This window comes from Ceratotherium simum, chromosome 3 (assembly GCF_057802395.1).
Source record: "Ceratotherium simum simum isolate JZ-2026a chromosome 3, ASM5780239v1, whole genome shotgun sequence".
In the NCBI taxonomy this organism is placed as follows: domain Eukaryota; kingdom Metazoa; phylum Chordata; class Mammalia; order Perissodactyla; family Rhinocerotidae; genus Ceratotherium; species Ceratotherium simum.
Window position 1 is genome coordinate 81,611,156 of NC_141902.1, and position 16,253 is coordinate 81,627,408.

Below are 16,253 nucleotides of genomic sequence, written 5' to 3' on the forward strand. Positions count from 1 at the left end.
ATAAACTTCTCTATAAATATTCACAGTTGCATTAATTAGCATAGGCAAAAAGTGGAAACAACCCAAATGTCCATCGACTGAAGAATGGATAAACAAGATGTGGCATATCCATGCAATGGAATATTATTCAGCCATAAAAAAGGAATGAATTCTGAAGCATGCTACAACATAGATAACTTTGAAAACATGCTATGTTAAAGCAGTCAGACATAACAGGCCACATTTTGTAAAATTCCTACTATACAAACTGTCTAGAATAGGCATATCCATTGAAATAGAAAGCAGATTATTGGTCACCAAGAAGTTACTAGGGATTGGGGGAAGGAGAGAATGACTGCGAATGGGTTTCTTATGAGGTGATGATCACGTTCTGAAATTAGACAGTGGTAATGGCTGCTCAATCTTGTGAATATACTAAAAACCACTGAACTATACACCTTAAAAGGGTGAATTTTATGGTATGTGAATTATATCTCAATAAAAAAATGAAACGTGCAACTACCATATGACTCAGCAATTGCAGTCTTGGGCATTCATCTCAGAGAAATGAAAATTTACACAAAAACAAGTACATGAACGTTCGTAGCAGCTTTATTCATAATAGCTAAAAACTGCAAACAACCAATATGTTCTTCAATAGGTGAATGGTTGAACAAACTGCATTACACCCATACCATGAAATATAACTCAGCAACAAAAAGGAACAACTTGATACATGCACGTATTGATACATGCAACAACTTGAATGGATTTCAAAAAAATTATGGTGAATGAAAAAAAGCCAGTCCCAAAAGGTTACATACTATATGATTCCATTTACATAACATTCTTAAAAGGACAAAATTATAGAGATGGAGAACAGACTGGTAGTTGCCAGAGTTTGGGGGACAAGGGGAGTGTGATTATTAAAAGGGTAGCTCAAGCAATCCTTGTGGTGATGCAAGTGTTCTCTACTTTGACTGTGGTAGCAATGACACAAATTTACACGAAATAAAACTGCACAGAACTAAATACACAAACACAAATGAGTGCCCAGAAAATGATGAAAAATAAGTAAGATCAGTGGATCGTATCAATGTCAATTTCTTGGTGGTGATCTTATATTATACTTATGCAAGACGTGAACACTGTGGAAACTAGAGGGTACACAGGATGTATGTTTATTTCTTACAATTACATGTGAATCTACCATAATCTCTAAGTAAAAAGTTTAATTTTTTTAAAAAAGAGAAATTAAGACTTTTTTCAGGCAAACCAAATCTGAGAGAATAATATAGGAATTAATATAAACATTTTTCTCATTTTTTAATTTCTTTAAATTAACAATTTAAATTCAAAACTATAATAATGAATTTTGCCAGTTGTCAATTTAGTCTCTCAGTTCCAAGTCTACTTTCTACACCATACTAGAGCTGGACTCTGTCAACACTTCTCCTTTGTCAACTGGCCTAATGTTAGACTGTCAAAAGAGGGCACTGGAGTGACTTTGCCAGATAGCAGCAGGAAAGCACTTCCCTTCTGGGTCCAGTCCCCCTTCAATTTTTTATTCAGCACAGGAGCCAAGGCCAGTGGCACTCATCTCAGCAGCCCTCTTGGACAACCTCAAGCCACACTCTCTCAAAGCATGAACTCTTCACCCAGAAGTCACTTTTGTGGCATCTCTGGCTGCACCCTCAGGCCACACTCTCCCCATCTAGCAATGCACTTCTACAGACCAGCTTCAGCCAGCCTCAGGCAACTGTTTTACCACCCTGTGGCCACTTCTGCAGTAGCTCTGCCACATTCTCAGGAAACTGCTTCCCTATCAGCCAGGCTGATCTCGCAGACCAGCTCCAGACAATCAACACCCTCCCACAACAGTGAGCTAATATTACAGACCAACTCTGGCCTAAACCATCTGGCAAGTTTGCTCACCATCAGCAGGCTATACGTTCTTGTGACAGCCATATCTTCTTAAAAGAGGTCTAAATCTCAGCATAGGGGTTAGGGCTCTCCTAAGTCTTTAGTTTCCTCATTGTCTACTCTCCCTCAGCCCAGAGGTAGTAGCTGCTTTTTTGTACTTACCAATTCTGAATACCATAGAGTCCTCTTAACTTCTTTTAGTAGTTAATATCATTTTACTGGTTAACAATTCTTTATATTTAAAAGAAATTCTCTGTTTAAATTGAGGGTATGCTTCCTATCTCCTAACTGAACCCTGACTAATATGTGATATAGATAACACCTGCAAACACATTCATGTAAAACATATGACAATAGCACAAGGGATGGGAGGGAGGAACTGGAAGTATTGATGTAAGGTTCTTATATTACATGTGAAGTGGTATGACATTATGTGAAAGTAGATTGTAATAGGTTAAAGATGCATAATATATACCTTACAACACTGAAATGACGTCAAGTTAATAAGCCAATGGTGGTAGTAAAATGGAATTCTAAATAACACTAAAATAAATTTAAAAGAAGGAAAGAAAAGAGGAAAAAATAAAGGAGAGTTGGGACAAACAGAAAACAAATTGTAAAATGGTGGACTTAAACTCAATCATATCAGTAATTACATTAAACATAAATGGTCTAAACACTACAGTTAAACAGCCCAGATTGTCAGACTGGTCAAAAATCAAAGAACCAACTAATGTTGACTACAAGAGACTCACCTGCATTATAAAGACATAGACAGGTTAAAATAAAAGAATGCAAGTCCCAATTCCAGTAGAGCAGAATAAACTTCTATTGGAATGGTCCTCTGACCCGTTTAATCTTCTGAGAGGTAACAACTACAATAATAAAGAACATATGGAACCATAAAAGACCCCAAATAGCCAAAGCAATCTTGAGATAGAAGAACAAAGATGGAGGCATCATGTTCCCTAACTTCAAACTATATTACAAAACTATAGTAATCAAAACAGTATGGTATTGGCGTAAAAACAGACACAGAGATCAATGAAAAAGAACAGAGAGCCAAGAATTAAACCCATGAATATATGGTCAATTAATTTACGACAAAGGAGCAAGAATATACAAGGGGGAAAGGACAGTCTCTTCAATAAATGGTGTATACTATCAGTATACATATATATGTTTTGCATGTAGACAGCCATATGGAAAAGAATGAAACTAGACCATTATCTTACATCATACACAAAAATTAACTCAAAATAGATTAAAGACTTGAATGTAAGACCTGAAACCATAAAACTCCTAGAAGAAAACATAGGCAGAAAGCTCCTTGCCATTGGTCTTGACAATGATTTTTTGGATTTCACATAGAAAGCAAAGGCAACAAAAGCAAAAATAAACAAGTGGGACTACATCAAACTAAAAAGCTTCTGCACAACAAAGAAAACCATCAACAAAATGAATAGGCAACATATCCAATGGGAAAAAATATTTGCAAAGCCTATACCTGATAAAGGGTTAATATCAAAAATACATAAAGAACTCATACAACTCAACAGCAAATAAAAAACCATCTGATTAAAAAATGGGCAGAGCATCTGAACAGACATTTTTCCAAAGAAGACATACAGTTGGCCAACAGGTACATGAAAAGGCACTCAACATCACTAATCAGGGAAATGCAAATCAAAACCACAATGAGATATCACTTCACACCTGTTAAAATGGCTATTATCAAAAAGACAAGAAATAACAAGTGTTGGCAAGGATGTGGAGAAAACGGAACCCTTGTGGACTGTTAGTAGGAATGTAAACTGCTGTAGCTGCTATGGAAAAGAGTATGGAGGTTCTTCAAAAACTAAAACCAGAAGTACCATATGATCCAGCAATACCACTTCTGGGTATTTATCTGAAGAAAATAAAAACACTAACTCAAAAAGATATACGTGCCACCATGTTCACTGCAGCATTATTTACAATAGTCAAGATATGGAAACAACCTAAATGTCCATTGACAGATGAATGGATAAAGAAAATATGGTATATACATACATACACACATACACAACGAAATATTATTCAGCCATAAAAAAAAAAAAGGAAATCTTGCCATTTGCAACAAAATGGATGGACCTTGAGGTCCATTACGCTAAGTGAAATAAGTCAGACAGAGAAAGATAAATACCATATGATCTCACTTACAGGTGGAATCTGAAAACAAAAAACAAAACAAACAAAAAAATGAACTCACAGATACAGAGAACAGACTGGTGGTTGCCAGAGGTGGGGGTGGGCAAAACGGGTGAAGGGGCTCAAGAGGTACAAACTTCCAGTTATAAAATACATAAGCCATGGGGATTTAAGGTACAGTGTGGTAACTGTAGTTAATAATACCATATGGCATATTGAAAGTTGCTAAGAGAGTAAATCTTAAAAGTTCTCATTACTAGAAAAAAAAATTTTGTAACTATATATGGTGATGGATATTAACTAGACTTATTGTGATCATTTCACAAAATATACAAATATTGAATCATTATGCTGTACACCTGAAACTAATATAATGTTATATGTCAATTAAACCTCAATTAAAAAAACACACACACACTCACACACACACAGACAAAACTACCCTAAAGCACTGCAGAGTAAACAAAAACAAGCCAATTCCGGAGGAGAGGAAACACTTAGAAGAAGGAATGGCACTGAGTGAGTGTGAGTTTTCTCTTTTTTTTTTAAAACAGCATTTAGTCTAAGGCAGTATACAGACAGTTACCACAGATAGTGGCTAAAATTCTGATAGAAAATTGCAGTCTTGCTAGCCTAAAGAATGGGAGGAGAGAGTTCAGGACAGCCATGGCCAGTTACAAGTAAAGTGAGAATATCAGGAAAAAAAGAGCCATGGAGGGGGCACCCCAAATTCTACATATAAACTTTGCCTAAATCAATGGCTGACCCTGGAACCAAGCATATGTGGAAGAAACCACAGCTAAAGACAAAAGAACTGGACTGAGATTTCAGCTGCCCTCCAAGAGACAACTTACTGTGTGAGTCAAAAGAGGTAAATTACTTGCTAAAACAAAAATATCAACACTCTTTGAAGGGATATAACAGATTCCAGTCTCCAAGACATAACTTCTCAATTGTCAGAATATAATGTAAAATTACTCAACATGAAAATTCAAGAAAATGTGATCCATTATCAACAACAACAATGGACAGCAATCTCAAGATAACCTAGATGCTGGATTCAGCAGACAAGAATGTTTTTATGTAGTTGTTATAACTTTGCATAGTGATCTAAAGTAAAATATGCCTCTAGTGACAAGACAGAAAATCTCAGCAGAGAAACAAAAGGTAAAAAAAAAAAAAAGAAAGAAAATTCCAGAACTGAAAAATGTACTGGATAAAGCTGAATCACAGAATGAATATGACAAAGGAAAAAGTCAATGAACTTGAAGACAGATGAATGTAAATGATTCAATCTAAAGTTCAGAGAGGGGCCGGCCCTGTGGCTTAGTGGTTGAGTGCGTGTGCTCTGCTGCTGGCGGCCCGGGTTCGGATCCCGGGCGCGCACTGACACACCGCTTCTCCGGCCATGCTGGGGCCGTGTCCCACATACAGTGACTGGAAGAATGTGCAGCTATGACATACAACTATCTACTGGGGATTTGGGGGGAAAAAATAAATAAATAAAATCTTTAAAGTTCAGAGAGAAAAAGAGATTAAAGGAAACATGAATAGCACCTCGGAGGTATGTAGGACAACATCAACAGGTCTAACATATGTGTAAATGGAGTCCAAGAAGGAGAGAGGGAATGCAGCATAAAATATATTTGAAGAAATAATGGTTGACAGTGTCCCCAAATTGGTAAAAGACATAAATTCAGAGATTCAAGTTGCTCAACAAACTCCAAGATAAATACAAAGAAAATCCTGGCAAGGCACATCATAGTTAAATTGCTGAAAACCAAAGATAAAATCTTGAAAGAAGCCAGAAAAAAATGATATATTACATACATGTGGAAAGGGATTAAAACCCCACTGACTGCTTATGAGAATCTATGGAGAGCAGAAGACAATCAAAAATACTTTTAAAGGGCTCAAAGAAAAAACGGTGGAGCCAGAATTCAATAACCATTGTATACATAAATCAGTTTGGAGTATTATGCTACATTCTTCTTTATCTTCATGATTGTTTCACTTTTTTGCCTGAAGGGCCCAAGGATTTCTTCTTTAAAGTCTGAAAAAGCCTTTGGAAAAAACTCCACACTGATTACTAATAAAAATTCTTCAGAAACTGGGAATGAATAGTGTGGTAGGTAGCCTCTATGATGCTCCCAATTGAACTCCACCACCCGGCATTCAGGCCCTTATGTAACAGCCTCCCCTCGAGTGTGGGCTGGACCTAGTGACTTGCTTCTAATGAACAAGACAGCCCAAAAGTGATGGGATGTCACTTCCATGATTAGATTAGAAAGAGACTGTGGCTCCTGTCTTGCATACCCTCTCTTGCTCTTTTGCTTTCTTGCTTTGACAGAAGCCAGCTGCCATGTTGTGAGCTACACTATAGAGGGGCCAAATGGCAAGGAGCTAAGAAAATCCTCTGGCTAATAGCCAGCAAGGAACTAAGGCCTTCAGTACAACAACCTGCAAGGCATTGAATCCTGCTAACAACCACATGAGTAACCATAGAAGAGGATCCTTTTTCAATTGAGCCTTCAGGTAAGACAGCAGCCCTGGGCAACAACCTTATTGCAGTCTTGAGAGAGATACTGAAGCCAAGGCACCCAGCTAAGCCAAGCCCAGATTCTAGAACTTCAGAAAATACGAGATAATAAGTGTTTATTCTTTTAAGCACTTCTACGTTTTAAACCACTACATTTTGAGGTAATTTGTTAAGCAGCAATAGATAATTAATGCAGACGGATATTTACTTAACACAATAGAACACATATACCTTAATTGTAAAGCCAGCATCTTTCTTAATAGGGCAACTCTAGAGGCATTCACACTAAGGTCAAGAGAGAAGACCAGGATGCCCACCATCTGAAGTACAATTTCACATTGTTATGGAGGGACTAGCCAATGTACTTACACTAGAGAAAACAAAGGCATAAGATTCGGAAAAGAAGAAATAATGAATAAAATAAAGAATCGGTATTTTCAGACAGGAGAGTATACTTGGAAAATCCTGGAGAATCTGTGATAAAACAATACAAGATTTTAGCAAGGTAGGAGGATATGAAGTTAACATGCAAAAATCAACAGTGCTCATACATACAAAAAATAACCAGTTAGAAGATACAACAGATAAAGTTCATTAACAACAGCAAGGAAAAAAGATTAAATATTTAGGAGTAAACTTTAGGAATGGTCAAAACCTATACAAAGAAAACTTGAAAGCATTCTACTAAGGACACAAAAGTAGACCTAAGACAATGTTAAGACATCCTTGTTCTTGGAAATACACATTGAAGTATTTAGGGGTAAAGAGCCACGATGTATGTAACTTACTCTCAAAAGCTTCAGAAAAAATAAATACACGTATACCTATGTATAAAGAGAAGGAAAGCAAAAATCTGATAAAGCAAATAGGGTAGAACATCACCAAAGATGCTTAAACTGAATCTAATCAAGAGGAAACAGTCAAACAAATCCAGTAATCTACTTTAAAAAGACATATTTTTTTGAAAATGGGGGTAATTTAAATATGAACTGCATATTAGATGATTATTGAATGAATATTACTTTTCTTAGGTGTGATAATGATACTTAATTATGTGCAAGAATGTCCTTATTCTTGAAAGATACATGCTTAAGTATTTAGGGGTAAATGTAACGTCTGTAACTTGGGGGCTGCGGTGGCGACAAGGGAGAGAGTAGGAGAGAGAAGGTAGGAGAGGGAAGGGAAGAAGGCAAATATGGAAAAATGCTAACAACTGGTTAAATTTAGTGAAGGGTTAGCTTCAGCTCCTGAAAATCACACCAAATAATAAAGATAACAAGAAATAGCAATGCAAACTCCTCCTTCCACAAAATTAGGAGGCAGCCGGAAAGAAAGGGAACTACAAGATATCTAAATTTCTTATCTTCCTTAGTGGTCAATAGATACTTAAAGTTGATGCACTAAAAAACAAAGGTGTAAACATATTATGTAGCATTATGGAGGTAATCATCAAAAGAACTAAAACAAATGAAGTGTGGAGGATGCAGGGAAGGAGGCTTTTACTCTATATTTTAAATCTTTTATACTGTCTGACTGTTTATATCAAGTATCACAGGTAATACTAGTAACAATAATAATAACAAATTTTCCCAATTCCATGGACTATCCAGAAGGATTCTGTGACAAAGATGCTGCACCCAGGAAAAATGTATCTTTCATCTTCTTCACTACCTTGAGGTAAGATATTTAAAACATAAATTAAAAGGATAAAATACTTTAAAACACTATTGGGTTTAGCAGAACCACAGGTCTACCTACATAAGCACCATAATCATATCAAAAAATAATAAGTTAACATATTAAAATTATATTTCCTATTATTTCAAATAACTTATAATTATTTTCATTCTTGATTTTTAAAAAATTTGAATAAACACACTCACAGTTCCACAAGGTTTGGAAGCTTCTGAGCAAGGTTTTCTGGCTGAAAATTAAAAACTCAGAATTAAATTTTATTTTTGAAAAATGTATAAACATTTCTAAACAGCTTAAACACAAAGTACTATGTTTTTGAGGGGTGTTAAAATTTTGTGAAAATAATAAATCAGCAAATCTGGGTTTATGCTTACACAGACAATACTACAATTTAAATTTATAAATTTGAACACTTAAAATCAATGTCTCTTGGAGAAACCAGAAACCTCATATTCCACGGCCATGGAAGAAATGAAAATGTTTCAACAGACACAGACAGAGGGAATAGCGCCATGTGACACCAGAGACCGAGATTGGAGTGATGCAGCTGCCAAGCTAAGGGTACTACTGGCAATCCCCAGAAGCCAGGAGAAAGGAACAGATTCTCCCTCAGAGCCCCAAGAAGGAGCCAACCCTGTCCTCACCTTGATTTTGGACTTCTGGCCTCCAGAACTGTTAGAGAATAAATTTCTGTTGTTTTAAGCCACGTAGCCTGTGTAATTTGTTACAGTAGCCCTAGGAAACTAAGACTCCCCTACCCCAAACTCCCAAACCATGCTCCTCAGGATAGAGTAAGGGAAATCCCCAGGGGCCAGAAACCAAGACCTAACTAAGCTCAGGATAAACAGAGTAAACTGGAGCTCAGCTGGTCGAGGGGAGTGTCAGATCTGGCCACAGGTCACAAGTCTGGAGTCAGCGTATGGGTGTGGCAGGGGTAGAAACTGGCCCTTGGAAGAAGAGGAAAGGAGATGGTCCTAGGTCCCTTATGCAGAGTCAGAGCCCTGGAAGGACCGCCCCTTCCATGAAAAGAATCCTAGAAAAATTCCACTCGCATTGAAAGCAGGCTTCTCTCTGCTGGCTGCAATGGGTAGGAGGAAATGCCTCCTGTAAATAACTGAAAGCCAGCCTGCATCTCTCCTTCTTCCTCCCTCCCTCCCCGCCCCCCCCACCCCCCTGCCTCCCTGTCTCCCTCTCTCTCTCTCTCTCTCTCTCACTCACACACACACACACACACACACACACACACACACACACACACGGGGTTCAAATTTACACAAACACAAAGATAGGAGCTGTTAAGACTGAAGGAGCACACTGAGTCAGGAATAATTTTTTTTAATTCTGATTCAAACATAGTGTAAGGTAAGCTAGATATCAATAACAAAGAATCAGGAATGGCTTTTTAGAAGAAATTAGGTCTGACTTAAGTCCTGAAAGACAAATACAAATTATCAGAGGTTTGCCATGGAGCAGGGAAAAAGGATAGTTCTGGTTAGCTTTCTAGGCACAGGAAGCAACATATGAAAAGGCAGGAGAGAGCTGTCTTCGGGAAATTGCAAATACAATCTGTTCTGCTGTAACTCTGTAACAGCAGTCCTGAAGAAATCTTACATTTTCAAAAATCCGCTTATAAAAAAATTGTTAACAGAAAAACAAGTGTTGGGGACTAAAAAGTTTTAGATTTGTAACAAAGTAATTTTTCATATAGAAGCTTGTAACAGTGATTATCATGAGGAAAAGGACTAGGATAGTTATTCTGCATCTAATTTTATATCATTTGAATTTTTAACAATGAGCATATGTGTCTTTTATAATTAAAAAAAGTTAAAATTAAAAACGTGATATGCATGGCATAAACTGCTACATAATTGAGTAATCAGTCATATTATATGCAATTTGGGTTCTAAATACTCAATAAGAGAAATGTCATTAGTTTGGTATGTCTGGGCCATAGGGTATAAAGGTGTATAATGATTTTGCAGAGAGCAGAAAGAAACAGATCATTGACAGTTTATATTTTATACTGAAGAAAAATTTTTTTTTAAAATCCTGAACACAATGGAAATCCACTGTTTTATTTGAAACAAGGAAATGACATTATTAATTTCCTGTTGGCATACTGATGTATTTCAATACTCATTAACAGTACCCTAAGCTGTTTACATACATATATATCCTTGCCCTTTTATGATAACCAAACAGCACTGAATAGGAATACTGTTATGCAGTCAATGAAATATTTATTGAGTACCCGCTTTTGATAAAACCACTTGTATTTAGTTTTCAAATGCTGAAAGCTGTGATTCTTTTTTTCCTCCATGTTTTGATATCGATATATGCAACAAAGCCCTTCACGACAAGTCTTGCCTCAGGTGTTACTCTCCAATCTGTCCAAATCCTCAAAATGTTTCTTTTAGTGTTGGTATCTCCCCAGGAAGGAGAATATACACTTCCTAGACCCTCATCTAGTTTTACCTACTACAATATCAATATCATATCTGGCTAACTCACAGGACCCGTGGTCATTCTTTCCAGATGTCTACTTGGCTCCGTCAGACAGCATTCTAATGCTTCCACGACCAACTAGTTAGCTCATTTGAGCTATATAGCTACACACACAATTAAGCACCAAATAACGTTTCTGCTGCCAATAGTGCATCACTACGTCTTTATTAATGAGGAAGTACATTGTGTTTTTATTTAAAAATAAGTATACTGACCTTGAGAAAACTGCAGTTCATTAGAATACTACGTAATAAAACAAAACGAAACACTTATTAGTATCTGCCCCCAAAAGCCTGGCAAATAGGCAGCCCATTGCATAGGCTGTGGCTGACACCTACTGGTGTTCTATAATATCATTCTCTGCTTTCTACTAGCACATTTTTAGCAATGTAGCTAAATAATGTGAGGGAAACACTATACATTTTAAATTTGCTACGTCCATAGTTTATGTAAAGTGACTAAAAGATTGGACAACTATACATTAACGTCAAAATTTTTGTTACTCTGTGGGTAACTAGGCTCTAATGCTGGATTATAGATGCCAAACTAGTTTATCTTGATCCATAAAACTTACGGTCTACTAAGTTTTAAAATGTTTTTAAAATCCTGATAGATAAAAGTAATAATCTTAAAGTACCTTTTCAAACTGTCATTACTATTATTTCCTTCTCTTTTTTCACAATTTTGACAAACAAAAGTTTTAATAGATAAATAACCTATACCAAAATTTCTTGAGTATATATGCTTCGTACTAAACTACTTGAAAACTGTTTTCTAAATTAAGCCAAAATTCTCTTCATTAAATCTCACATTATCACTTAGCTAAACAATTTTTCTTTACAAATAATGTAAAAGTAAACTCCAGCAAGCACAGTTAATATAAAATTTATCTTTTGGATTGATGCTTTACCATATCCTTCTAAGAAAAACTTTCAACCCCTTTAAATAGGAATAAAATTGTGTATCTTAGAACAAATACAGTCACATGCTGCATAATGACACTTTGGTCAACGACAGACTGCATATATGACAGTGGTCCCATAAGATTAGTACCATATAGCCTAGGTGTGTAGTAAGCTATATACCATGTAGGTTTGTGTAAGTACACTCTATGATGTTCATACAACAACAAAATCGCCTAACGATGCATTACTCAGAACATATCCCCACTGTTAACCAACACATGACTGTACTTCAAATACTTTGCAAACATGTTCAGTGATATTCTCTGGTAGGCAGTGTGTACCACCTACTTCCTCTTCTTTTCCTTCTGGACACCTGGTAGGACTGCGCTTCTCTCTTCAAGCTGAGCATGGCTAGGTGACTTGCTTTGGTTAGTGAAATTACGTCAAAACGGAGGCCTTAAAGAGCTTGAGTACAAAAGGTCCACAGTGACCTTCAGATGATGGAAGCTTTGCCAGCCTTCGGCCCTGAGTGAGGAACCTGAGTCCCCAAGCAATCCGAGAGAATAATGCAGTGTGAGCAAGAAATAATTGTGCTGTCATAAACCACTAGATTCAGTGTTCAGCAACATTATTTGCTTATCTGCTTCATCCTGACCTCTAACAACACATTTCAAAGAAGTTATATGTTAAATACATTCCGGTTCTTATACCAGTTATAAAAAGTAGAATGAAGTTGGACCTCTACTTCACATCATTTACAAAAATTAACTAAAAATGGATCAAAAACTTAAATATAAGAGCTAAAACTATAAAACTCATAGAAGAAAATATAGGGACAAATCATGATCATGAATTTGGCAATGGATTAATAGATATGACACTGAAAACATGAGCAACAATAGAAAACACAGATAAATTGAAGTTCATCAAAATTTAAAACTTTTGTGCATCACAGGACATTATAAGAAAGCGAAAAGACAACATATAGACTAGGAGAAAATATGTGTAAATCATGTATCTAATAAGAGTCTAGCATCCAGAATATAAAGAACTCTTACAACTCAATTAACAAGAAAACAACCCAACTAAAAAATACGCAAAGGGCTTGAACAGACATTCTCTAAAGAAGATATACACGGGCCGGCCCAGTGGCGCAAGCGGTTAAGTGTGCGCACTCCACTGCAGCGGCCCGGGGTTCGCTGGTTTGGATCCCGGGCACGCACCAACGCACCACTTGGCAAGCCATGCTGTGGCGGCGTCCCATATAAAGTGGAGGAAGATGGGCACGGATGTTAGCCCAGGGCCAGTCTTCCTCAGCAAAAAAAAAAAAGAAAAAAAAAAGAAAGAAAAAGAGGAGGATGGGCAGATGTTAGCACAGGGCTGATCTTCCTCACAAAAAAAAAAAAAGAAGATATATAAATGGCCAAACAAGCACATGAAAAGATGCTCAACATCATTAGCATTAGGGAAATGCAAATCAAAACCACTTCAAAACTATCAGAATGGCTATAATTAAAAAATTTAAAAAAAAGAAAATAAATATTTGCAAGGATGTGTAGATACTAGAACCTTTGTACATTGCTAGCAGTAACATAAAATGGTTCAGCCACTGTAGAAAGCAGTTAGGCAGTTCCTCAAAAAGTTAAACATAAAATTACCATGTGACTCCACAATTCCATCTCCATGTATATACCCAAAATAATTAAACCAGGTACTCAACCATGTACGTGTACCCCCATGTTCATATTCACAATAGCCAAAAAAGGTGGAAACAGCCCAAATGTCCATCAGCGGATGAATGGATAAACAAATTGTGGTACACACATACCACGGAATCTTACCAAGCCATAAAAAAGAATGAAGGATTGATACATGCTACAACTTGGATGATCCTTAAGAACAGCTTGCTAAGTGAAAAGAAGCCAGGCACAAAAGGTCACATATTGTATGATCCCATTTATATGAAATAGCCAAAACAGATAAATCCATAGAGACAGAACACAGACTGGTGGTTGCTAGGGCTGGGGTATGGAGGAGAATGGGGAGAAATTGCTTAATGGGTAAGGGGTTTTATTTTGGAGTGATGGAAATGTTTGTAACTAGATAGGAGTGGTGGTTGCACAGCATTGTGAATGTACTAAATGCTACCGAATTGTTCACTTTAAAACAGTTAATTTTATGCTATGTAAATTTCACCTCCATAAATTTTTTAATTTTTTTTTAGTTTAAAAAAAGTTAATGAAATTTTGGTACTGAAGGAAAAAAGCACTTCATTCACAAACCATAAAACACACTCAACAAGCTTTCTAGTTGGATCAATAATTCGACGTCATTGCTTCTGGGGAAGCACACAGCATGAGTTAAATACTGTGTCTTTATGGGAACAACTAAGGTAGATCTCTTTTTACCATCAATATTAACCCACTCCTCCTCCAGTATTTCTCAACCTTTTAATATATATTATGGAGCAGTATTTCTCAACAGAGGAATCAGAAACTCTAGCAGGCTAATGGGAACAGAGAGGGAGAACCAGCACCACCTTTCCTCTTCCGCAGTAGCATAAAGGCCCTCCAGAGACCTAGCTACGATTTGCTCCCCAATGTCCTTTATCATTTACTCCTTTGTCTCTTGGATCACTTCCCATTAATTACTCATTTTCCTCTTTTTAAATTTCTCTCCAAATAAACTTTAAGCAGCCTAAAAAAGCATGAGTCTTGTCTTAAACACGTGTCATATTTCCTTGGTGCTTCCTGGAGATAGAAAGAAACAGCAGATGCTCAACACTTTAATCTACCAACATCAAATCTCTGACGGTTAAGTTCAGTTCTTCTGAAATGAGTGACACAAAGAAATGTTACTACCTATGGTTTTCATTTGAATTATCCTAGAAAGCTCGACACATTTTGGCGGGGGGTCGGGGGAGCGGAGGTGCCAGAGAAAGAGACAGTAAGAAATGTGTTTGAAAGCACTAACAGCCCACTAACCCCTCTTGCTAAGAGAAGACCACCCCTAGCAAGGGCTATGCAATCACTGATTGTCAAGTAATGCCAAAAGTTTACACATGTTTTGCTAGCTGCCACTGACATGCTGTTTCCCAGTAAAAATGTAAATGACTATGCTGTGTAAATAATGGCTAATCTATTCATAAACAATATAAAAAGGATAATCTAAAACATGTCAGTGTTTTAAAGGAAAATGTAAATTTTCATTATTTGGACATGCAAGCATAATATCTTTAGTTCTTTAATGGTTCTAAAAGAAAAGCAATGAAAAAACTGCAGCAAATACCCAAATTTCTTGGAGTATCTCCACCAAAATAATCACAGGTATTTTATATTCCAAGTTCATTAAAATAAAATTTTCCATTGGAAAAAAAATTTTCCATTGGGAATTCACTGAATACAAGTATTACAAATATTAAAACAAAGCCACTTCAAAAGGGAGGGAAAGGGAGGAAGAATGAGGGAAAGAAAATTTTCAAAATGTGGACAAGTTCTTTTGCTTCTAAAGTTGTCTTTGAGATGCCTAAAAAGAACCCTGAGAGAATTTTTCTTTACTGCTTTGCATTATGATTATGCAGCATTAACATACAGTGGCAGTTTAACTTTCACGATAAAAATGAATTGACATAGTTGATTATAACGTATTATTTTCTTTTTTTCAATCAAACACACCACTGGCCCAACAGAACTCTCTGCAACGATGGAAATATTCTCTATCTGCACTTTCCAATAAGGTGGTCACTGGCCACTTGTGGCTATTAAGCACTTAAAATGCGGTTACTGTGAACAAGGAATTGAAATTTTAATATTATTTCATTATAATTTAATTTAAACATTAATAGCCACATGTGACTGGTAGCTATCACATTAATGCAGAATTTATATCTTTATACTCCCTACCAATTTTTCACTTAAACTCAACTCTTTTAGATGTAAAACAAAAAAGAACAATTACTTAACTGTATGAACAACAAATTTTTGACATTATTTTTCTTAGACATGATGAAGTATTTGTTTAGCATTTATAGAAGCTGAAACTGTCATCTTAAAACATGTAAATAAAAAAATTTTAAGTATGCAAAGATGCAAATGTTTTATTGCCAAAAATGTAAAAAAAAACTTCAAGACATATTTTTTACTTAGCAAAAACTCTTACAGAAAATATGCTCAAAATTTTAAAAATACTGTATATCCAGTATATTTACAAAACTGAAATATGTATCTGAATTGTGATAAAAATTTGATTACCAAGATTTTACAAAAGAAGGAAAACAAACATTAAAAATCACTGAAATGCCTCTTGAAGTATTAATCTTAAAAATATTTCTTTAAAAATGACAGCTACATAAATATCATAAATAAGAGTTGAAGATTAAAATTATTTGCCCCTACCTACTTTCTATTTTTTATTTTAAAAAATCTATTTAGGGGCCAGCCCAGTAGCATAGTGGTTAAGTTCACACGCTCCACTTTGGCGGCCCAGGGTTCGCAGGTTCGGGTCCCGGGTGCAAACTT

At 36.2% G+C, this 16,253-nt stretch overlaps 1 protein-coding gene across 6 annotated transcripts in view; it reads right to left on the reverse strand.

Annotated features, from left to right (window-relative positions):
• LRRC28 (leucine rich repeat containing 28) overlaps positions 1 to 16,253 on the reverse strand; it is a 154,304-nt gene that overhangs the window by 117,361 nt on the left and 20,690 nt on the right. For 5 of the 6 annotated variants that reach the window (XM_087428874.1, XM_087428871.1, XM_087428870.1 and 2 more), the window contains one exon: positions 8,515 to 8,555. In XM_087428874.1, the coding sequence (XP_087285000.1) occupies positions 8,515 to 8,555 (41 nt within the window). Of the gene's footprint in view, positions 1 to 8,514; positions 8,556 to 11,046; positions 11,075 to 16,253 lie in introns of all 6 variants that reach the window. The other variant, XM_087428873.1, reaches the window with a different exon arrangement.